This window comes from Parasteatoda tepidariorum, chromosome 2, assembly GCF_982258835.1.
Source record: "Parasteatoda tepidariorum strain Cologne lab strain chromosome 2, Ptep-v5.0, whole genome shotgun sequence".
Classification (NCBI taxonomy): domain Eukaryota; kingdom Metazoa; phylum Arthropoda; class Arachnida; order Araneae; family Theridiidae; genus Parasteatoda; species Parasteatoda tepidariorum.
In genome coordinates this window covers 17,727,593-17,751,142 of record NC_141756.1, presented here as the reverse complement: position 1 = coordinate 17,751,142, position 23,550 = coordinate 17,727,593, and the positions used below count along the sequence as shown (strand labels likewise).

General features: G+C 30.0%; 2 protein-coding genes across 3 annotated transcripts in view; one reads left to right on the top strand and one right to left on the bottom strand.

Moving 5' to 3' along the window:
- The window catches only part of nbs (nibrin), a 32,104-nt gene extending 18,890 nt beyond the window's left edge, over positions 1 to 13,214 (top strand). For both annotated transcript variants that reach the window (XM_016054889.3, XM_016054888.4), the window contains exons 10-16: positions 41 to 108; positions 293 to 558; positions 1,744 to 1,893; positions 1,978 to 2,115; positions 7,350 to 7,463; positions 10,885 to 10,916; positions 11,563 to 13,214. In XM_016054889.3, the coding sequence (XP_015910375.2) occupies positions 41 to 108; positions 293 to 558; positions 1,744 to 1,893; positions 1,978 to 2,115; positions 7,350 to 7,463; positions 10,885 to 10,916; positions 11,563 to 11,584 (790 nt within the window). In that variant the 3' untranslated portion in view covers positions 11,585 to 13,214. The remainder of the gene's footprint in view (positions 1 to 40; positions 109 to 292; positions 559 to 1,743; positions 1,894 to 1,977; positions 2,116 to 7,349; positions 7,464 to 10,884; positions 10,917 to 11,562) is intronic.
- An 8,793-nt stretch (positions 13,215 to 22,007) lies between these two features.
- LOC147814560 (uncharacterized) lies at positions 22,008 to 22,988 on the bottom strand. Its single transcript, XM_087156482.1, has one exon. The coding sequence runs from the start codon at positions 22,986 to 22,988 to the stop codon at positions 22,008 to 22,010; it is 981 nt and encodes a 326-aa protein (XP_087012608.1).
- Positions 22,989 to 23,550: the final 562 nt, after the last annotated feature.

The window sequence follows — 23,550 nt, the reverse complement described above, 5'->3', positions numbered from 1 at the left end:
GTATACTTGTTATATAATATATGATTCAAATATTTTACAGCTCTGAACAGGCAAAAGGTGTTGTACCTGATATTGATAATAGTTTAAACCTTACAAGTTTTCGAGCCGGTAAGGACTATTAATTAATGAATTAATAATAATTTGAATTTATTTTAAAAGTAGTAAAAAATTATATGTTGCTTATAAATAACATACTATATAAGTAACATACAATGTAAATTAATTAAGAAGTTATTTATCAATTAATTAACCAACATAACATTTTAATTTTAAAATTTCTCTCTAATTTCAGATGCTGTGGAGGAGATGGAATTATCTGAAATACCGTTATCTGCTCAAGTAAAACGTGAGTTAGATGACATATTTGATGAACCGATGGAAATTCCTAATAGTCCACCTAAATTAAAAGCTGATACTTCTGTGGCAAACTCTTTGGAGAAAACTCGCAAATTAAAGCCTGAGGCATCATTAGTTGCTGAAAATGAAAAATCGCCTGTTAGAATACTCAATACAGAACCTACATCGAATTTCAGAACACGAAGACAGCTATTAGAAAAGGTGTTTCTTTTTCTTCTTTTTTTAAGATTAAAGATGTTTCTTTTAGGGTTTCTTTTTTTTTAGATTAAATATTCGCAATCATATATTCAATATGAAGATAAAGCTTAAAAATGAATATTAATTTCTTGTTTTCTATTAATTTTGATAAAATTAGATGCAAATTTTAAGTCTAGTGATATTTTTATTTGCAGACTTATTTTTTTTCCTTAATTTGGCTTAAAAGTTAAGTAAGTTCCAGAACTTACTTTGCTTTAACCTTTAAAAAAAAGTAAGAATATGTTTCATTCTTTCTAAATGAAAACGTTAGTATACTTATTTTCGTTAACTTCTCTTCTCAAATCTCTTGTAAAATCTACAAAGTTTTCCATTTTTTGAATTTCCCAGTTTGTAATAATATCTTATAAAGAAATACTCAAATTTATAAACCATGTCAAAATAAAACTTATCCTTAACAGATTTTACCATAAAAATATATTGATTAATATAATTAAAGTACAATTTACCATTTTTTTTTAAATAAAACCATTATTTGTTTACAATCTGAAAATTAGTTTATTGAAAGTAATGCTTTTAATAATAGGGATCTCTTGTAAATGTAAAACATTTGGTTAAAAGGCTTAAATTAAAGTATTCTGACAATTTTATTTCTATTAATTATTTAGAATTGAATTGTCATTTAAATATACAATAAATTTTCTATCCTGATTAGGTATTTTTATTTTTCTAGTTTGATAAATTTAATCATTTTTATAGTATTTGTATTATTATAAACAATTTTAATTTTAAGAATGTTTAATTTTTTTGTTGCTTATACTAATTAATGTAATATTGGTTCATATATTAATTAAAAAAATTTCTTTTGGGCTGATTTGTTTTTCCTTATTCTTGTGTTCTCTCAAGAACATTAATTATAAAATAGGGAATCAAGAACATAAAATTTGTAAATTATACATTTTGTTATGAATAAAATTGTTTTAAATAATTTTGTTTTGTAGAATTTTCTGACTTAAGAAACTTTTAAAATATTAGAATATCATTTTTAACTTACTATCAATTTATAATTTGTTTCATTTGTTGGCTGCTTTATTTTTATGAATAAAGTTGTTCTATGTATAATCTTCTGTCTTTATAGATTTTCTTTGTTACTTTCATGTCTCGCAACTGATGGTTTGTTTTATTTTTTAGAGATGCTCTGAATCACCAAAGAAAAATCCTCCATCCAATAAACGAATTAAAAAAGAAGAAAATAATCTAAGTGATGAAAATCAAGAAATCATGGCTTCTAATGAAAGGATTTCAGTCAAACCAGAAGAGCCTGATCTTACTAAAATGAATGTAAGTTTCAAATTCTGTAAGTAATTTAATGTTAAAAAATTAATGTTATGAGATCTTTTGATAAATTTGTTTGATCTGTTATAGGAGCTGCTTCAGCCGGAATTACCTTCAAATCTTATGAAAGTAGAAATTGTATCCCTCGTATGTAAGAGAAATAAACCTCTACCGCAAGCTCAGAAGTATAAAAATTGCAACGTAAAGAACTTCAAGAAATTTAAAAAAGTAATTTTATTTATTTTAGTTAACTTTTTACTCGTAAGCAATAGTAGGCAATTTTTTATTTGTGTGTTAAGCTGCAGGCTACTTCAGCTTTTTCCATTTTGTTGATTAAAAGCCTCACATTGTTTGGTACGTGTTCACATCTAGATTAAAAACCTTTATCTAGAAAAAATAAAACCCTTTAAAACTTTTAAACCTGTTCTACCTTCCTTCATTCTAATTGGCACATGGCAGCGAATCGTTGAGGATCTTATATTTGGAGTGATTTATGCCATCTGTCTGTATGAAAGAATGTAGAAAGGTCAATAATTAATTTATTTGCGTTCAAAAATGGGTGCTAGGCAGTACATGGCTTATTAGACTCAAGTTGGAATGAGTCCAATGCTGTGATGTGTATTAATACTAAAATGTACATATTACAGTGTGTGAACTGCGGTGGATAGAATGTTCGTCTTTGAATGAGGTGAACTGGGTTCGAATCGCAGCCCTGACAGGTTGATTCGAATTCTGCACCTGGCTTGTACCGACCACAGTGCTGACATAATATATTCTCAGTGGTGTACGGATCATTGGTTAGAATCTCCTTGCCATCAGGTTAACCAAGAGAAATTTTCGTGGTTTTCCTCTCCATGTAATGCAAAAACGGTATAGTTCCATCTAAAAGTACTTCACGAAGGCAAAGTTTCTCTCAATATTTGATCCAGGAGTTCCCTTATCTTCTGGATTAGGTTAAAAATTACTAGGCTGTGGAGTTGAACATCAGTTGTGGTAAACCCAAAATTGGGTCTGCTGTTCAGCGATCACATTTTTAAAATAAAACACTAGCATTTGCAAGCAGTATTATTTTTTTTACGAAAGTATATTTGTCTATTGGATTGAGATTTTATCTAAGAACGACAGAGCATCTTCATATTCTTGCCCTTCTCTATTGAGCAAAGTTGAAATAATATTTTGTTTGTATAAAGGGATTTCTTCATGTGTTTCTTTCAAAAAGTAAATATGTAGAATCTAATTTGATGCTTTTCAATTCTAGTAAATGTTGTATTTATCCTTCAAAATTGGATGTGACTAATTTTTATTGAAATTTTAATATTTTTTAACGAATTGTTTAAATCTTTCTTTAGAAATTCACTGACTCAACATACAATGTATGCTTAAGGAAATTATATTAGGTACAATTATACAAAATGAAATGTACATTCTTCTACTAATTTGCAGACTTCCTCAAATTTTAAGATCATTGATTCGTGAACTTCCGCTAATAAATAATTTATATTTCGATAATATTTTCTCAGACTTCCGCTAATCTAAAATTTGTTACTTACTCAAAATTTCGTTAACGAGACATATATTCCACCCTTAACAGTGCTCGCTTTTTTTCGCCTAAGTTCTCATTCACACTTAATGATAACTTTTTTATGCAGATTTGTTAGAGAAGGATAAATTGCGAGAACGCGAGATTGAAAAAAATTCCATTACTATGGCTAAAATTGATTTATTAAGGCAAACAGAAAAATATAAAATTGATAATTTGAAAAGTCACTCCAAAAAAGCAAACATTAAAAACATCGTTTGCAATAAAAAATGGTTTGCTTTCTCCTTTTTTTTAAAAAAAAACTTTTATTTTAATGAGTGGAACTTTTGATGTAAATTTCCTTTTTTGACAGAAGAATTATTTAATCAATGTGATATACTTGTCCCCTTTTTCTATTTGACTTCAATTAGACCAAATCAATTTTAAAATGATATTACGACCTGGACATTTCAAGTCATGCATCTCAGTAATCACCTTTCCACACGCTCGATACCATCGTAAATCCATGTTTAAATTTTTTTTTGCAGTTAATAAAATTTTTCATGGTTTTTAAAAATTCCAATATTTTTACGACGCTCAAAATTTGAATCACGCATTTGATTAATCACTTTCTGGATGCATTCGATGCGTGTGGATACCATGTTAAATCCATGTGGTGTTTCGGTCGTTTTATAGGCTATTATTGCTATGAATTTTCTCTATGCTTTTTAAATAATTTGTGTATATATTATTATTAGCACACGCAAAATTCAGTTTATTAGTCACTCTATGATGCAACAACACGACAGTTTTTTCTGATTGACATTTTCACAGTTATTGCTGCTGATATCCTCCTAGTTTTTTAAATCCCGATATTTTCATACAATATTATTAAGAAATTAGAATCGCGCATTTAAGTAAATACTTTTTGATGTGCTCCATTTGCGCCAAATCTATGCCGCGTTTTGATTGTTTTTTTCTTTTTTGCCAGTTATTGCTGTTGATTTTCTTTTCACATAATTTTTTAAAATCTTGATCCGATATGAGTTGTGCGTGAGAATATTCTCTATTTGACGATATAATTTTATTGTTTTTATAATAAATTTTTTGATAGTTATCACTTCGAATTTTCACATTCTTTAAAATCTTGATATTTTTAATGCAATATTATTTATTGCAACATGTGAATCTTGAAATGTATTTTTAATTAACCCCTTTTGATGCGTATGATTTATGTAATTTCCTAAATACAGGGATGAGATTTTTCCGCTTTTTAGCGGATTTCCGCTTTTTTCACTTTTATCTCTTGAATTTCAGCTTTTTTATCAAAAAGTCAGATTTTCTAAAAATTTCACTTTTTTTTATAGGTATTCCGCTTTTTTAGAAAATTCACCGATTTTCAAAGAGAAACAGAAAATCCAAACTACATAGCTACCAATTCTTTCTCATTTTTACTTATTTTAGCTATTTTCTCCCCTTTTACACGCAGCAGATAAGATTTTCCGAATTTTTTACTCGCCGTCCAGATAAATCCGATTTTCGTAGTTCAAACGACGCTGCTTCTGACAAACCTTTTAGAAGTCCCAAGCCTGGAATCTGCTAATATCTCGATTCTTATTCATACGATTTTAATATCAAACATAGCTTTTCATATTTGCGTGTTGCGATTCTTATTCACACGATTTGAATATTGTATGTTGCGATTCTTATTTACGAGATTTAAAAATCCGATATTGTGATTCGTATTTACGCCTTTTTAAAAACCTATGCAGCGATTCGTATTCACTCAAGTTTAAAATTCAATGTCTTGATTTGCTCATGCGGTTTATAATATCAACCATTGATTTTCGTATTTATGCGTGATTTCAAAATAAGGCATTGGGATTCGCATTCACGCACTCTAAAAATTATGCATCATAATTCTTATTTATGCTATCTAAAAATTATGCATCATGATTCGTATTTACGCTATCTAAAAATTATGAATCGTGATTTGTATTTACACGTTTTAAAAATTCTATATCCCAGTTTGTATTTTCTCATTTTCAAAATCGTATATCTAGTTTCATAATCATGTGATTTCAAAATCCATAATTGTTATTCATATTCACGCAATTTTAAGATCAACTATTGCAATTCTTGTAAGAAGTAATTTTTTTAAAATTAGTTACTATAAAGGTGACTGTTTTTCTAACGACGATTATTAGTATATAAGTGTTACAACATCAGAGAAACTGGAAGGGAATATATTCAAAATGTACATTCTGTGCTTGCAAAGAAGAAAAAATAGAATTTGTCACAAGATGTTTGAAGATGGACTGACGACTAAATATAGCAAACAAAAGCAATCACTTAAAAAGGGATTTAATTAATATTTTTTTTTTTGGAAAAAGAGTAATTAACTCATCATCAAAATTTTATTTATAATTGCTGTTATTTATGGTATAAAATGCAAAATTCTTATCAAATGAAAAACAATTATCTAAACAGTTGCTGATTGTCATCTAATTTTTCAAACTAAAATAGCAATTTTTGTATGTTAAGGAGTTACTATATATTTCTACTTCACTGTTATTGATATGTTTCAGAGGGCTCTACTTAGATTAGACTATGATGTGAACATAATGATTCGATCCATTGTTAAAGTTTTTGTTTTCAATATAATTTAAAAAGTAATATTACTGATATATTTACTATAAATCACATAACAGTATTTATTAAAAGAAATGAAATATTAATGTATATTCTCAGTAGTTTTAATTTCCTAAATTAGGTAGTTTCTCAAGTAATAATTGTCTCTTACGTGAACTGAGGGAAAATATAATTTCCAGCTTTATTTTTTCAATTGATAATTTTTATTTTCACTAAATGTCAAGTATCAATGTAATCATTTATATAATAATAGATTAGTACACAATTGTATGTCAACACATTATTTATTATCTTAAACTGCCTGGAATTTATTATTAAAGGGTTGCGCTTGCGCAAAATTTACTATCGTGGAAATTCAGCTTTTTTGCCTTTTGGCTAATCTCATCCCTGTAAATACACCTGATTATTTTATTAATCTTTTTTCAGTTATTGATGTAAATGTCACAGTTTTTTAAAAATATTTTTTGATGCAATAACAGCTTGCAAAGTGCTAAAAAATAGGAGAAATCAGCAGTTTTTTCAATATTCTTTTACGTGTTGATAAGAAAAAAATGTATTAAATAAAAAAAAATTTCTTTTGTCTCTTTAAATTTTATAGATGTTACTTATATGCATAAAATTGATAGACTTTTATCTATCTGCTATGTACTGAAAGATAAAAATTTTTTATGTACTTAAAAAAAAAAAAAAAAAAAAAAAAAAAAACTAAGCATTGAGAAATTTTTTAGATAATTTCTTCTTCCATGCGTGTGAATGTGAGTTTTAGTACAAACATGTTTTTTGTTCCTATTTATTTCAAATATTTTTCCGATTTATGTCAAATGTTTTTCCAATTTATATCAAATATTTTTATTGATGAAAGAGTACAACTCATGCTATATTCACATTGTTATATTCATATTATTACATTCATATAATCACAATTCATAATTTGTAGACCATGTGAATATGAAATCCACTCATAATGTGGGATTTGAAATAGCAATGTAGTGTTTAATCTCAAAACTCATGGATCTGATTTGAAACAAAATTAATGGTGTGTCATTATTTTGGTGGTGAAAATTTAAAAGTTTTAAATGATTTTTGTAGGTGTAAGACCAAGCATGAGTAATAAATAAATAATCAATAAAAATTCATTAAAAATTGGTGTATTAACTAACTGACACAAGTTTTGATGAGACATTCTGATCAATATTTTTTATCAATGTATATTCAAGGTTGATGTTTCGTTTTTTAAAAACGTTATAAAAAGTGTGCTAAAATGTTAACCTTAATTTTCAATTCTTGCCAGGTTTACCCCAAAAAATCACAAGCCCTGCCTAAAATAATAGGTGCTCATGAATTAGTACCTTATGATAAAGTTACAGCTCAAATTCCTAATGAGGAATGGGATGATCATGCAGAGGTAACATCATTTTTACAAATATGGATTTAAAAAAAAAATAATAATAGTAATTTTACTGTATGAACTATAGTCAAAATTTAGTATTATTGTAGAACTTTTTAAATTGAATATGTTTAACTATATTTATTTGGCTTGTATTTATTTCTCATTGAAACAAAATTTTCAAGTCATAAGTAATTTCTCTGATATTACTTGTAATTAAGTACTCTCTAATTTTGTCTCCTTAGGTTTTAAGTAAAAATTTTTTCTATATTTTTCTCTTACTTTTTTTGTTTTGTTTTAGACAAAAGTTTTGACAGCTGAGTATCATTCATTTCTATGTAACTTATGACATTTTTTAAAAAATAGTTTATTCAAAGGACAAAAGAACATGCTATAAGTTAAAACTTTTTTAGATTTTTCTCAAATTTTTTAATCTATAAAGGGGATAGTTTTGGCTACGTAATTTAATTATGTCAATGTATGTATATATATATATATATCGGGTTGAGTAAAAAGTTTTCCGCCAAGGGGAGATACCTCCGTGCCAGCAGCAGCCATTCCCGTGGTAGTTAACCTTTTTTGAAACGGCACCCGGGGAATCAGCAGGTTCGGTTGCAAGACTAACGCTAACTAACAAGAAGGTCCTTATCTGTATCTGGTGGGATTGTCGTGGAATTATCTACAAGGAGTACCTAAAAAGCGGGCAGGCTATCAACAGTACAATATACAGGAATATGCTATTCAAAGTTAGGGATGCCATTTGCGAAAAACGAAAAAACGAGTTCAGAAGGAAGGTGGTTCTCTTTCATCAAGATAACGCCCGACCACATGTCAGTGCAATGACCGGATGGACCCTCTACACGCTGGAGTGGGATTTGATGCAACATCCACCATACAGGCCAGACACGGCACCATGGGATTTCTATCTGTTTTCACATCTGCAGCTGCATCTTGATGGCACAATCTTCCGTTCAAATGACGAGGTCATAAATGAGGTTGATCGCTTTCTGGACTCGCCCACCCCCCAGTTCTTCGTAGAAGGGATTGAAAAGTTGCCAAAACGTTGGCAGACTATCGTTGATTTGCTATCCTCATTAGCTTTGCTGATTTTCTATGTATTTATCATTTTACAGGATTGTTTTTTTTTTGGCGGAAAACTTTTTACTCAACCCGATATATATATATATATATATATATTTTTTTTTTTTTTTTTTTTTTTTTGGGCATTCAAGTATTACCTAAGCATGTTTCTCCCAATTTTGGACTCTCCTTTTGTCCTAAAAAAAAAAGAAAAAAAGAAAGAAAATTGAAAAGGTAAATCATTAACCTATTACCATGCTTACGTTAAAAAAAGTTTCAGTGCCTCCCCCTTCCCCTTTGTCTTTTGCTTTAACATTGATTTTTATTGTAATAATCTAGGATAGGATTACATTCAAATAAAAGATTTAACTTTTTGCTCAAAGCAAAATTTATGTTTTATTTAATTTTATAAAATTTTGAAAAGAATATTTAGTAAACTTTTATGTTTTGTGATCAACTCCCTTGACCCTCTGAAGCTGTTAGAAAAGATTTTGCAATTTCAAATTTGAAACTTTTCCAGTCGTAATTTTTTGTTACATTAAAAAAAAAAAAAATGAAAATAAAGGGATTTGAACCCACTTACATAAGCAATTCTCATAACCCTCATCTCTCCCTTGTCAGCAAAAATAAGTAAATCACTAATCCCCCCCCCCTCTGTACTGTGTGTTTAGGTACCCAGTGTTTACATACTGCTTGAATGGCCCCAAATAAGCTAAATTGAATTTGAATATTTAAAATTTTTGTATATACTATTTTTAAATATTTAAAAAGGAAACAGGTGTGTAATATTAATTTACTTTTCTTTAAAACAGTGATTGCATAATTTTATTGCCATACTTTTATGACCAATATCCAAAGAATTTCATCAACTTCGCTTTCTGATTGGGTGAAAACCTTTTATTTTGTTTTAAAAATGACTCCTAGGAAGATTAAATACTGATCATTTGTTTATTTGAGAAAATAATTTCTTAAAAATTGAGATGTTTATTACGATATAACAAACATTACTCCTTTAGGGAAGTTCTGTTACTAGGAAGAGAGATTAAGAGAAAATTTAAGCACTGAGCTGAATAGCCATTTCTTTATTAATTAAATGGCAAATTAATTACGCAATTATTTTCTAGTTCTCTTAAAGTTTAGGTTCAATTAACACATTTCTTTTTAATGCAATCTAGGGCTTTAAATCTCTATATTTTTATAAAATTTATTTATCGTTATGAAAAATAAGTATTTGCTTTTAACAAACATTACTCCTTTAGGGAAGTTCTGTTACTAGGAAGAGAGATTAAGAGAAAATTTAAGCACTGAGCTGAATAGCCATTTCTTTATTAATTAAATGGCAAATTAATTACGCAATTATTTTCTAGTTCTCTTAAAGTTTAGGTTCAATTAACACATTTCTTTTTAATGCAATCTAGGGCTTTAAATCTCTATATTTTTATAAAATTTATTTATCGTTATGAAAAATAAGTATTTGCTTTTAACAAACATTACTCCTTTAGGGAAGTTCTGTTACTAGGAAGAGAGATTAAGAGAAAATTTAAGCACTGAGCTGAATAGCCATTTCTTTATTAATTAAATGGCAAATTAATTACGCAATTATTTTCTAGTTCTCTTAAAGTTTAGGTTCAATTAACACATTTCTTTTTAATGCAATCTAGGGCTTTAAATCTCTATATTTTTATAAAATTTATTTATCGTTATGAAAAATAAGTATTTGCTTTTAACAAACATTACTCCTTTAGGGAAGTTCTGTTACTAGGAAGAGAGATTAAGAGAAAATTTAAGCACTGAGCTGAATAGCCATTTCTTTATTAATTAAATGGCAAATTAATTACGCAATTATTTTCTAGTTCTCTTAAAGTTTAGGTTCAATTAACACATTTCTTTTTAATGCAATCTAGGGCTTTAAATCTCTATATTTTTATAAAATTTATTTATCGTTATGAAAAATAAGTATTTGCTTTTTTTTTTAAACCTACGTAAGTTTGTTTGTTCTTGGTTATACTTTGTAATCTTTGAGAATTTTCTTGAACTTTATTGGTGTTAAAGAGACTATTGAAGCTTCAATATAAGTGGGTGCATTACATTTTATTGCAATTTATTTAATGTATTTATATAAAGGAACTAGATGAACTGAGAATTAGAACTGGAACTAGATGAATTAGAACTGGAACTAGATGAACTGGAACTAGATGAAGAAAAAAAAATTTTTTTTTTGTTTGTCCAAAAAAAAAAAAAAAAAAAATTGTTCCTTTTATGTTTCTGCATGGTTTGGTTTATAGTTTTCAGAACTTAATGTAATAGCTAAAAAAAATGTTTTTTATTTATTGTAAAATTTTTCCTTTCATTTTTTTAGGAAGTAATTCAGCCAATTAGAGGAGCATTTGAGTAAGTAGTGATCAAATGAACATATCAATTGAATATTTTCATAATAAATTTTCATTTAATTTTTAATTGTGTTTGGTGGAAGTTAATATCTTTTAAATGATTAAATTTGGATACATTTTTATTTTCAAGTATTTGAAATGTATCGTAAAGATAATCACTGCTAGTAAAATTTATGACAGAGACAAGTTATTGGTCAAAATTATCTTCGTTTGCTTATTCTATTATATAATATTTTAACCCATGTTTTCCATTTTGAAACTGAATAGTTAAAAAATATTTATAGAGGCTGAAGAATTAAGATTGGGATATTTGATTTTAAAAAAAAAACTTTTTTTTTCTATTCTTTACAAATTGTGAAGTGAATTTTCTATTTTCATCATTATATTTTCTTAATATATATCACATGAGGGCCTAAGTTTTATTTGTTTTGATAAAAAATTTTTATTCTGTTTGGCTATACTTTTATCATGTAAGAAAACTATATTTAATTATATTTGTGTTCATAAAATTCTTTTAAATAAATGAAGTATTATTGAAGTATTATTGTACATATTATGTATCTCATTTTTTTAATATTTCTTTGAACAAGAATATTACTTTTTCTCCGTGTTGTTATATAATTCTTTTATGGTTTGTTTTCTTTTAGCTGGGATACTCCTTCTGTATGATGACACTTTTACAACTGCTCACCATGTTCATTTATTGAAAAATGAATTTTTTAATTTGTATCACTTTTATGAGTACCTTTTAGATTTTGCTATTATATTTGTTATTATATATTTTTTTCAAACTTTTATAGTTTCTATTTGTTTATTTTTTTGTCTTTATTTACATAACCATCGCCACATTTTGTGATAATTTTAGAGACCGAATTTAATTGGTACAATCCTAATTTAGCCTAAAATACCTGACCTAAATAAAGAGTAATCACTAGCATCTTACTGTGCATATATTTATTTATTCCGAGCTTAATTAGTTAGATTAAAAATGTTTTTCTTTTAGAAATATTTAATTTTACTTCATGTACTGAAAATAAATTTTTTAAATATTTTCAATCTGAATTAACTATGTTAATTACTTTTATTGTAAAAAATATCTAGGTCTATCTTTTTATGAAAAGAAATCTAATACTAATTTTTTTTTGATGTCTCTAAATTTTTTTGTTGTTTAATAGTAAATATAACTAACCATTTTAAAAATCAATAACAAAGTTGATTTTAAAATTTAATTAAGAATTTGATTAAAATATTTCAGTTTGCTCAGTCAGCTTTGGAAGTTAATAGTTTTTTCTCCAGGTATAAATTAGTTACAAAATTCATCCACAGATGGTTTTGTTTTAGTTTATGAATTGGATTGTTTAATTGTGAAAAACATAGAAAACGGTTTTAAAATAGCCATCATTTGCAATAACAGCCTCAGTCTGATGACAAATTTATTAAAAACTTATATAAATAATAATGTTGGCTTTGGTCTAACGTGCTGCAAATAGCACTGTCTTATAGTTTTTTCAGTTTGTAGTGCCTTCTGTTGACAAATTTTGTAACTAATTGATAAATTTTTTGAGAATATATATACCTGGTTTTGTTAGCAGAACATAACAAATTGTTCATTCCTATCTCCTTTTGTTTGTCTGCAATTGGGTTTTCGAATTGTCATTCATTTTGGAACATCCTGTAAGAATAGTTTTATTAAGAAAAAAAATTAAAAATTCAGAATTAAAGAAAAATCAGTTTTAATATCTTGCGGTTATACTTTGATTAAAAGCATGCTTTACCTGTTCATTTTTTTTTATGAATCTTACTTGAAAAGTTAAAAATCCAGCATTATAAGAATGTAAAGACCTGCCAATAAAGAAAGAAAGAATTTTTTATTTTTACACATTGCCTAGTCATTCTTTAAAAGGCTAAAGACAAACTGGTAAAGTATAAAATACATCAATCATTTTATAACATGCCTTTGTTTTCTGTAAAATTCCAGCATTTCATGCATTGTCAGTCATAAATAAGTGACTTCCTTCTTTAAAGTCTTTTTTTTCTTATAAATTACATATTTATTTTTAAGGAATGAATGTCTTTTAAATATTAGATCTTTTTTTAATTATCTTTTTTTTACACTTATGATCTTTTTTTTATACTTTACATACTTTACCTGAAAAACAATTGCTATTCCAGAAGTATTATATACAATGCTTAAGTAAAGTTTTTAATTAGTATTGATCAAGTGAAAATTATGAATTTTAAATTTGTCGATATAATTGTACATAATGTTTGTATAATAAAAGTACTTTTAATATATTGATTTTGTACTTGATTCATTAATTTTTCGTCTTTATTTCTTCAAGCATTTAATGCAATCGAATCAATCTTGTAGTTGAAACTTTGCGGAACAGCAACAAGCATTGTAATTTATTACAGTATCTGTAGATCATTTTTCTTCTCACTTTTTTAATGGTTAAAAAATATCTGCGAAGAGAAACAGAAATATTATTTTTAATTCCTTAACTGTCTTATTTGCTAGATATACTTGCCAATCTGCAGTAAGCTATAGAAAATTGAGGATTTAAAAAAATATTTCAAATAATTTTTTTTAATTAACAGGAATTTTAGAAAATAGAGAAATTTTCAATTGTAGATTTTTTTTAGAAAGAAAGATTAATTACCAAAAAATTATTTATTTGGTAAAAAGCTTCACAACACAAATTTTTTAACAACATAACTTTTTGTGCACAATGTTTATTCATTTTAAATACTATGCAGATTTTGTAATTAAATGTTAACTCAGTGCTCTCTAAATTTCTTAATAAAGTTCATAGTTAGTTTGAAGAGTAGATCTCTTCCAAAATGTCGATAATTATCAATAAAAGAAATTTTATTCTATTTAATTAGCAGCACGATTGTCGATTTATTGCATGATTTTGGCTGCACGATTGACACAGAAAGATTTGCCGTAAAAGCGTTTTTTCAATAAACGAAAGTATGGCAATTTCAAACCTTTCATCATAAAATGATGAAAAAATGATTTGTAAAAGTTATTTAAAAAATATTGTTACTTGAGTTAAAGAATAAGCAAATGAAACCATGTTTTTTTGTTTGTTTATTGCCATTATAAGGTTCGCAGAAATACTAGACAAAGACCTTTTTCTAAAGAAACAGAATAGGGCAAGTATCAACTTTCCTACAAAACTGTTAGTAAATTGTAAAACAGTCTTAAAAAAACAAAATCTCATTCTAAGGAAAGTAAGTAAATGAACATAAAACCTTTTTTCTAAGATTCTGAAAAAGTACACGCAAAAAAACAAGATATTTTCATTTAAAATATAAAAAGAATAGCGATTTTTTAAAATTTTATTTTTGTGCAAAATCCGATTTTTTAATTTTTTTTTATATAAAAATTCATTCTATCAACTGTCGATGGCCAGGGGAGGGGATGGGAATTAAGACTCCACGATTTCGTGACAAACTGCATGGTGATGACATGGTCAGCATTTAGCACTTACCGCTGGTATTCATCGATTTAAAGAAAGGAGGGTTTCAAGCCATAACCTATACACTTTTTTTCATCATATCTCTGGAATTCAAAAACATTTGGTACAGAATTATAAAACTCGCTTTACGTAATTTCTTGGCATTAAATGCATTTTCGAAGTGAATTTTCTGCAATTAATTGCATTTCACGCATATGGTGGAAATCGCAGAAAATACGAAATATCTAACGTAACGTAGAGCGAACCAAACATTTGGGCCACATTTTCCAAATTTCGTCTACCTACCCCTAGGGTTTGAAATCCAAACCCATTAAAAAAAGGTTATGTCTACCCAGAGAAAGTACGTTTTTGTGTCTGGTTTCGTAAATTAAAACATCGTCTTCACTAATTAATTTGTATTTTTTAGGTGAGGCCTTCTAACACGTCTTAATACATGAAAATCCGATCATTAAAACAAAATTTATTCTCTGTTCCGTTTTCTTAGCACTGTACATACATAAGTACATATACATTGTAATTAGATGGCGAATGTCTACATCCATACATATGTATACCTACTGTGTTTATGTTTACATGCGTATACATGTATCAACGTACATATTTATTGTGTACTACATACAGTATATATATGTATGTACACATAATTTATTCATTGTATGTCCGAATGAATATACAATGTACGCACGTATGCAAGTACTATGTAATTATAATCTATGCACTTACGTATGTACGCATGTATATGCAGCTTAACAACCTATGCACATGTAAAGTAACCACGCATGTAAGTACAATGTTCCTTCATATGCATATATGTATTTACATACAGCGGATGTATGCGTGTATGTACATACGTGTGAATACATGTACCATACATGTGTATGTACATACCAATTATTTGGAGATTGTTTCGCTAATTATTCATGTTGCATCATTTGCTAATGGTTATTGTACTAATTTACATTATTTCATTTTATTTATGGACGAAATTTAATTATGGTATATCTGTACAACCAAATATGCTAATATAGATACAATTCGCATATTTTGAGCCTATTAAAATCTAAATACCGTGCAATTTTAATATCGGTACTACATAAAGAATTTTTTTTTTATGAGGCATCCAAAAGTATCAGAGAAAATCGCTAGGTTGATTATTATCCTAGGTTGCCAGCAACAGCATCGTGCTAAAAACAATTTTTTTAATATGAAGTACTAAAAGTGTGTTTTACTTAATCTAATATCGTAAAACAAGCGGCAAAGGATTCATTGATTGTTTTGGCTTAGGTCTTTCCGTTTTACGCATAATTAAATTGCATTATTCAGTACTGATTTATTGATCATTTTTTTTTCATCCCGGGTATTTAGATAGTATTGAATACAGTTAATCTTTATTCTGATGGGATGCACAGTGCGAAAAATAAAAAACAGATCACCCTGAATAACTTTTGATCTAAGAATAGGGTGGGGAAATTAGTTACAGACCATGTCAACCTTCATCTATGAAAAGGTACCCCGACATAGAGTCGAGTTAACATGTCTTATATACTAGTGAATTGTAGTTGTAATTTTGTAGTGGTAGATACGCTACAGTACTCCCCCACCAGAATTATATCTGTGATAGAATTCGATGAACGAATACCACTAGTTGATTCATTGCTTTTTTGTGAAAAGCCGGGAGAGCTGTATTAAGATCACCGTACTTTTTGAGTGCTGAATGTGAGAGGTGTATTAACTTCACGGCCATAGTCGCTCCTGTGTTGCCTTTTAGCAGTCGAGTGTATGCAGGCCGACGTTGTGTGCTCGAGACTGAGTAGTAACAGTGCGAGGAGGTGGATTTTGTCGCAGTCACAAGTAGCAAGTCAACTGTTCAATGTGGATCATTCATCGAAGTAGGCGTTACTGCCAAGGTAGGTGTGTTCACATCACGTCCGGGTCACCAATGTGGGGAGAGTTATCGACTATGTCAACCGTTATCTATGAAAAGGTACCCCGACATAGAGTCGAGTTAACATGTCTTATATACTAGTGAATTGTAGTTGTAATTTTGTAGTGGTAGATACGCTACAATAGGAACTTCATGTTTTATGGCTCAATCATTGTGGTTCAAAGGTAGTGGCGTAAAAAACAGCCCTGGCGGCGCGGGAGGAGAGCTCATGAGGTTTGAGGTCGCACGATTCAGTAATAATACACTACATGTAAGGGGTTCACAACTTGTGGCCAGCGGTAGCACCTGAACCTAAAACAAAAATAACAAAAAAAACATTTTTTATTCTTTTTTTGCAAAAGGAAAAAAAAATCAGAAATTTTGAATTTGCGCATTTAAGTTTTTGAACTTTCTAAATCTAAATCAAGGTAGTCTTTTGATCGCTTTTTTCGGTGGTTATCACTATAAATTTCCAAAGGTATTTGCGTGAAGTGGTAGTGAATTTCGACATCTAGACAAACCCGAATGTCTTTTTCATAGTGTTCTTGTCTCGTATTATAATTTTTAAAATATTGTGTTAAGTCTAAGATAGGGCGCATTTATAATTCTTGCAGTGGGGCATACCTAAGTCTACGTACAAGGGGGTAACCTCAAATATGTTAATTAATTAGTGCAGGCGATATTTTAAGTTACGAAATCAGACACAAAAACGTACTTTCTCAAAATAAACATGCTTTTCTATATCGACGGTTTCGGATTCCAGACCCCCAAAATATAGAGGGTAGTCGCAACCTGTGAATTCATGCAAAATATTACTTTTAGTAAATTTTTTTTTCATTTCACTTAATAATAGTTGAAAAAATTTTGAATTGTAAAGTATACAATTTTCACATCATTTTGAAGATTGCAATTTTAAATGGCAAAATACAAAATTTGAGCGGAAACGGTCGAATAGTTACTGAGAAATCAAATTTTGAAAAAGTCGTATTCTTAAAAAAATTGTTAAATGATGAAAATTAAAGTAATCCTATATAGTATATATCTGTTTCAGGTAACATATAATAAACAACGTTCTTGATTTTTATAGTACATTGAAACTCTATATTTCTTTATGAATCACCGTTTATATTTAACATACGAAGTCCTTAGACTTGTAAGCTTCATTCAAGGTTGTAAAAAGATTGCAGGATTAGCTGTAGATTCTAAAACAGTATGTACACAAATCGGTTATGTGGCATTTAATGATAAAGTATTTTAACTTTTGATTCTACTTAGAAGACCAAGTTACTCCTGCGCAAAGAAGAGGGACAAATTCTTCTATGCAAAACCACAATATAACAAATCTGCATTTGGGTTCCTAGAGATAGAAATTATTTTAGTGCAATAGGACTGTAGCCAAAGATTTATCTGCCATTGTGTGTCAGTACTGTAGCTGGAGCAGTATGTGAACCCAGCAACTCTCGTCCTCCTACGCTTTTAAAACAATTTATACAAGGACAAAATTTATCTAGAATTTTTTTAGTAAGTTGCATGAACAATTAAATTAAACAATTAAATTACAATTAAACAATTGAACAATTAAACAAGTGAACAATTAAATTAACAAATTTCTCTTAGATTCAACCTGATATTTACTAATTCCAGAAAGAACTTTCTGTAACGTTAAGCCAGACTTGTAACTTCCCATCATTAGTTTAATTTTTCTTTTAAAGACTAGGGGGATAAGCCCCCTGTTTGCTGACCCTCACTACCCCGATGATTGCTTCGCAATAATTGCTGTTTCTTGGCATAAAACAGTTGAAATTATTCAACTAAACATATTTGTATTAAAAATAACACTTGAGCCTCCACTTCCCACTTCCAAATATTTCCCTTGTTGTTGTTGTTGACGTATGCCTGCTTAGGCAGAGGGGATGCGATTGTTCTTGTTTTCCAGTGGCGCCATCTATGGCCAAGAATTCGATTTCTGCCACACCATACGTCGCACCCGCTTATAGGGCGGACCCATTCATTCATCCACAGATCGTAATTTTGACCTGAATCAGAGAACGATCGATCTCCAATCCTGTACCCCTAAAGGTTTTGATTTGTTATGGGAACGTGGAGGACTTTTGCGACTCGACAGATTTAACGTGCATCAGTCACTAATATTTTCCTTATGATACTATTAAGATCTATAAGTGAACTTAAATCATTTTTTTAAGTAATCATTTTTTGAATTAACATTTAAATTTGAAAGTATATTGTTATAACAAACTTGGTGAGCTCACAACTTTAATTTAATATTTTGCTTACCAAACGGACGGATATATTTTAAATACAATTTTTGCATCCATCACTTTGTGTACATGAAGCTGAAAACTAAGTTCTAAATCATTTAACGAATTTCTTTACCCGCAATTCATAATAGTACATTATTGTAATTTGCACCAAAAAATAATAATTGGAAAATAGTTAATAAGATCTAACACCGATTTAAATAACTTTATCTTAAAATGTAATATTGTTCTAATTATAATAAAAGCAATCCTCCTAAGCTCTTAATTTAAAAATCAAATAAAATCAAAAACGTAATAATAACTGTACAGGTAATTTTAACCTTTAAATTAGAAAAACAAAAATATTTATGAGAAAACAATAACTTTGTGACTTATATCAATTTTATGCTGACGACAACCAAACCAATATGAAAATTAATGTGGGAAAACTGGATCTTACCACGTGATTTTCCAGCCAATAAAAATGTATTGTCAACCATGTAAAACTGCGACACCATCATTAGATTTTTATATATAGTGAGAAATTACAAAAAATATTACAGAACAACCCTTCAACCACAAGCCAACGCCTTTCATGAAGTGTAGAAGCAATAACCACTTAATATTTGCAGGTCTGAAACTAGGTTCAACCGATTATTTCAAATTTGAAAAATAAGTTTTTCAACCCAGGCTCATCACTTCGTCTGTCACGAACCATAAACCTGGCGCATCTTCAGGCGCTAATTTGATTACAAAAACGAAGGAAGGAAATCTTTTTCTAAATGAGTTTTTCTTCTTCTTTAGCACAAGAAAACGTTTTCTTCACTCCCTCAGTCAGAAAATGGAGATGGATGTGATTATTTTTCCACTCTTCATCAAAATTGGTAGTTCAACATGATACGATACAAAACAACCTCAAGCTGATATCATTTCTTCGAAAGAAAAAAAAGAAAAAATCGGTGAACTTCTTATTAACCTTTTCCACTTTATAAAATTAAAAGGAAGGAATTTGCTGTCGAAATTGCTGCTCATTAAGTAATTTTTCAATGAAAAAGTGTTGCGATAATCCGGATAACTCATGAATAATGAACTGTATGAGTCATACGCAATTCTCAGCAAAAAAAAAACTTTGATTCGATAAGTTACATTGATTAATATGTTGAGATGGGCTAGTTAGAATTCGTCATTATTATTTTGTCAACAAGCGATCAAAACAAATTGAAAATACGGGTAATGGCAGAATCAATCATCAAAGACTGTTTAGCGTCGAATTATCGGAAAAATATTTCTTGTTCATATTGATGAATCGTCTTTTTTCGAGGTAGGTAGGTATTTCATTGATGTCGCACTAGAGTTGCACAATACGCTATTGGCGACGGTCTGGGAAACATCCCTGAGGATGATCCGAAGACATAATTTTGATCCTCTGCGAAGGGGATGGCTACCCTGCTTTGGTAGTCCGCTGACCTGTGCCCGAAGTCGAGCACTTTATGGTAGAACAGTTTAACGAGGACCTGTACCTCGCATCCTCGGTCCCTACGCAGGCTGATCAAAGTGGTCATCCATCCGTCTACTGACCGCAGCCAGTGATGCTCGACTTCGGTGTTCTACTGGGAGCCGTGTCTTTTTTCGAACTCCCCATCAAAGGACAATAAAATCTTAAAGATCAAAAGTCTTTTTTTCATTTTAGCCTTTAAAAAAAAATTATAATGATAAAAAAAAATTTCAAACATAATGATTATATAATTATACGATTATTTATCTCATCTAGAAACCAGTCAATAATCTGTTTTTACCCAATAGATTAGTTCTTGGATTTAAAAAAAAAGAAACGTTTCTCAATATGACGATAAGGTGCCACTTTGAATTTACTGAGAGACGGAAGCAGAAACATTAATAATTATATGTAGAAACAAATTTACTAATCATGAATTATGAAACTATTTTAAATAAATAAGTAGTTATGTTTTTTTACTTAAGTTTGCATTCAATTTTAGGTAAAAATGTACTTGAGGGTGCAACTTGCGACTTATATTTGGCACCATTCCTGTTTGCATGGAACACCGTGGTATCTGGAATCGTGGCCAAAACATAATGTAATTTCAATAAAACATGGAAAATTTTAACAAAACATCGGCCAAAATTTTATAAAATTGCAATGAATCCAATATAAGCAAAATTAATAAACCCAACAAAATGCGTTTTGAATCGAAACAAAAATTAAAAAAAGAGGAAGAAATATATTATATTGAATATAATATATTTCTTCCTCTTCATCTATTATATTGAATAGGAAGAAAAGGAAACACAGAAAGAAAAAAAACTCACTTCTTCATTAAGCTTGAATATCCTCAGGCTCAGAATTCTCTAATAGCAGTTAGATACTGTCTAAATTTTTCATAAATAGAATCTGTGTACCTCCATCGCCACAGAAATCCGGCGAAATATGAATCGAAAATGGCGTCTGCGGTACCGGTGTTTCGTTTCACGAACGAGGCCTAAATTATCAGCAATGAAGGCGAAATTAATAATTAAATCAACGCAAAGAAACGCTTAGTTCTCAATAAAAACAAAACAACCTTTCTTTATTACTTCTTACATCAGTCATAATACCCAGATTCAGGTTATTATTTTTATAAAACAAATACATAACGATTACGATTAAAACTACTAAATCGATTCTCAACACTCCCACCTTTTGTATTGATTTTAATCAAGACAAAACTTAATAAACATATAAAGTTAACCAAAAAGGGGGAAACGTTAGTGAGAAATATAAACAAACTACTGAGAGAAACAACTGTTACTGAAGTAAAGTGCTTTAACTGAAATCTATAAATTAGTTTAAAATTTACTTTATGACATAAACTCTCTAAAGAAAAGAAAGAAAAAGAAAAAGTTTCTTTTCAGTCAAAGATCTAGTCTCTTGGGCATCTTTACTTGACGACCACTTCGTGTACTTTTTATTTCAGGAGGCTCTTCAGAGATATCAAAGATACCTTCATTACTTATTTTCGTTTCATTATTTGGGGGAACTGATAAGTACTCGAAACGTATTTCCAAGGGATAAAGTCGTTGTATTGGCCGAATAATGGTAGTATGAGCCAGTTTTAACCGAGCGACTCTGTGTTTTCCATCTTTGCCTGAGATTAACTCCTCAACTCGTGCTAAGGGCCAGTCAATTCTTTTGGAATTACTAGAACCCACTAGTACAATATCACCCTCCTTTAGTTTGTAGCGTTGTTTTTCCTCAGGATTTTCCACTAAAGCGGCTAAGTATTCTTTTTGGAATCTCTTGCGAAAACCATCGCGTACCTTTTGCAGGTAGCGCAGCCTTTTTCGCAAATGGTTGCCATCAATCAGATCTAGATCGACTGTGTCGCAATGTAATGGTGTGGTAACTTCACGCAAGAAATGGGAAGGAGTCAAAACTTTGGCTCTTCAGGGTCCTCAGATGTATAGGTTAGAGGTCTTTGGTTGATGGTACTCTCGCACTCAGCTAACATAGTAAGCATCTCTTCATAGTTAAGACTTGCTTTGCCAAGGTTTCTCTTTAGAAGATCCTTGAGAACTCTAATAAGACGTTCCCACCATCCACCGTACCACGGTGCACTTGGGGGATTGAAATTCCACTTTATTTGAGATGCTGTAGAATCTGCTTGAATAACTTCCCAGTCCAAGTTTTGAAGTGCTCTTGCCGTTCCAATAAAATTTGTTCCTTGATCCGTATATATTACACTGCATCTCCCTCTACGAGCGATGAATCTTCTTAATGCTTGAATAAAGGTATCGGTTGACAAAGATGTTACTAACTCAAGGTGCACGGCACGGTACACCGCGCAAGTAAATAAAATAATCCAAGCCTTAATACGACCTCGCAGAAAGACAGGGCCAGCTAAATCTGCCCCAACGACTTGAAACGCAGCAATTCTTTGGATACGATCGACTGGTAATGGCACACTCTCCGTAGTCGAATGTTTCGAGGAATGTCTTTTACAGGGAATACACTTTGAAATAATTTCCCTGATAATCCTCCGTCCTCTGGGGATCCAAAACCTGCTTCTTAAATATCCTAAAAGGGTCTGAACTCCAGCATGTTTTAGGATCTTATGTGTATATTCAATCAAACGCCGAGTTATTTCATGATCAGGAAGAACAATAGGGCATTGAAAGTTCTCATCGTCTTCTCCAAGTATAAGACGTGTCTTGACCCTCAATATACCTTGTTCTTCATAAAATTTCATAGAAGTTTCATACTTCTTCCTATTCACATCCGTCCACTCGTTTTGAATCATCTTTGTCAGGCATAATTCAGCAATTTGAAATTCTTCACTGGTAATTGCTCCTTTAATATTTTCTCGAACTTTACTACAGTTGACACAAAAACGGAGCATCCATGCAACCATCCGCACTATCATAGAATATTTCGAAAAATATAGAAATCTGTCACTGACCACTTCCCTTTGAACGTTTGCTGCACTCGTTACTATCTTTCGACATTCTTTCAGCGCTTCCTCCGGACAAGACAAATTTGTAACCGGCCATGACTCTTCATCTTGTCGTAGCCATCTTGTCGTAGCCTCCCACCATTTCTGGTGTAAAAGATCATACCAATTACAAGAACGTGATGGTAAATCGGCAGGGTTTAACTCTCCTGGTATGTGTCTCCATGCGTTGATATCCGTCAGCTTTCTTATTTCTTTTACTCTATTTCCGATAAATGTATTCCAAGGTTCTTGCTTCCTTATCCACGCTAACACAACCATAGAGTCACTCCAAAAAATGTCTTAAGAGGCAACTTCAGGGATTCTGTAATAGATTTATGCAACCGAGCAGCGATGACAGCTCCCAATAATTCTGCTCTTGGAATCGTTGGACGGTTCATTGGCATCACTCTAGATTTTGCAGTTACCAAATTTACAAAAACTTCTCCTTGCTCTTTAAATCTCAAGAATGCACAACAAGCAT

Bases quoted from the DNA above. Each gene is read 5' to 3' on its own strand.
- LOC147814560 (XM_087156482.1), bottom strand. From the start codon at position 22,988: ATGGTTGCATGGATGCTCCGTTTTTGTGTCAACTGTAGTAAAGTTCGA.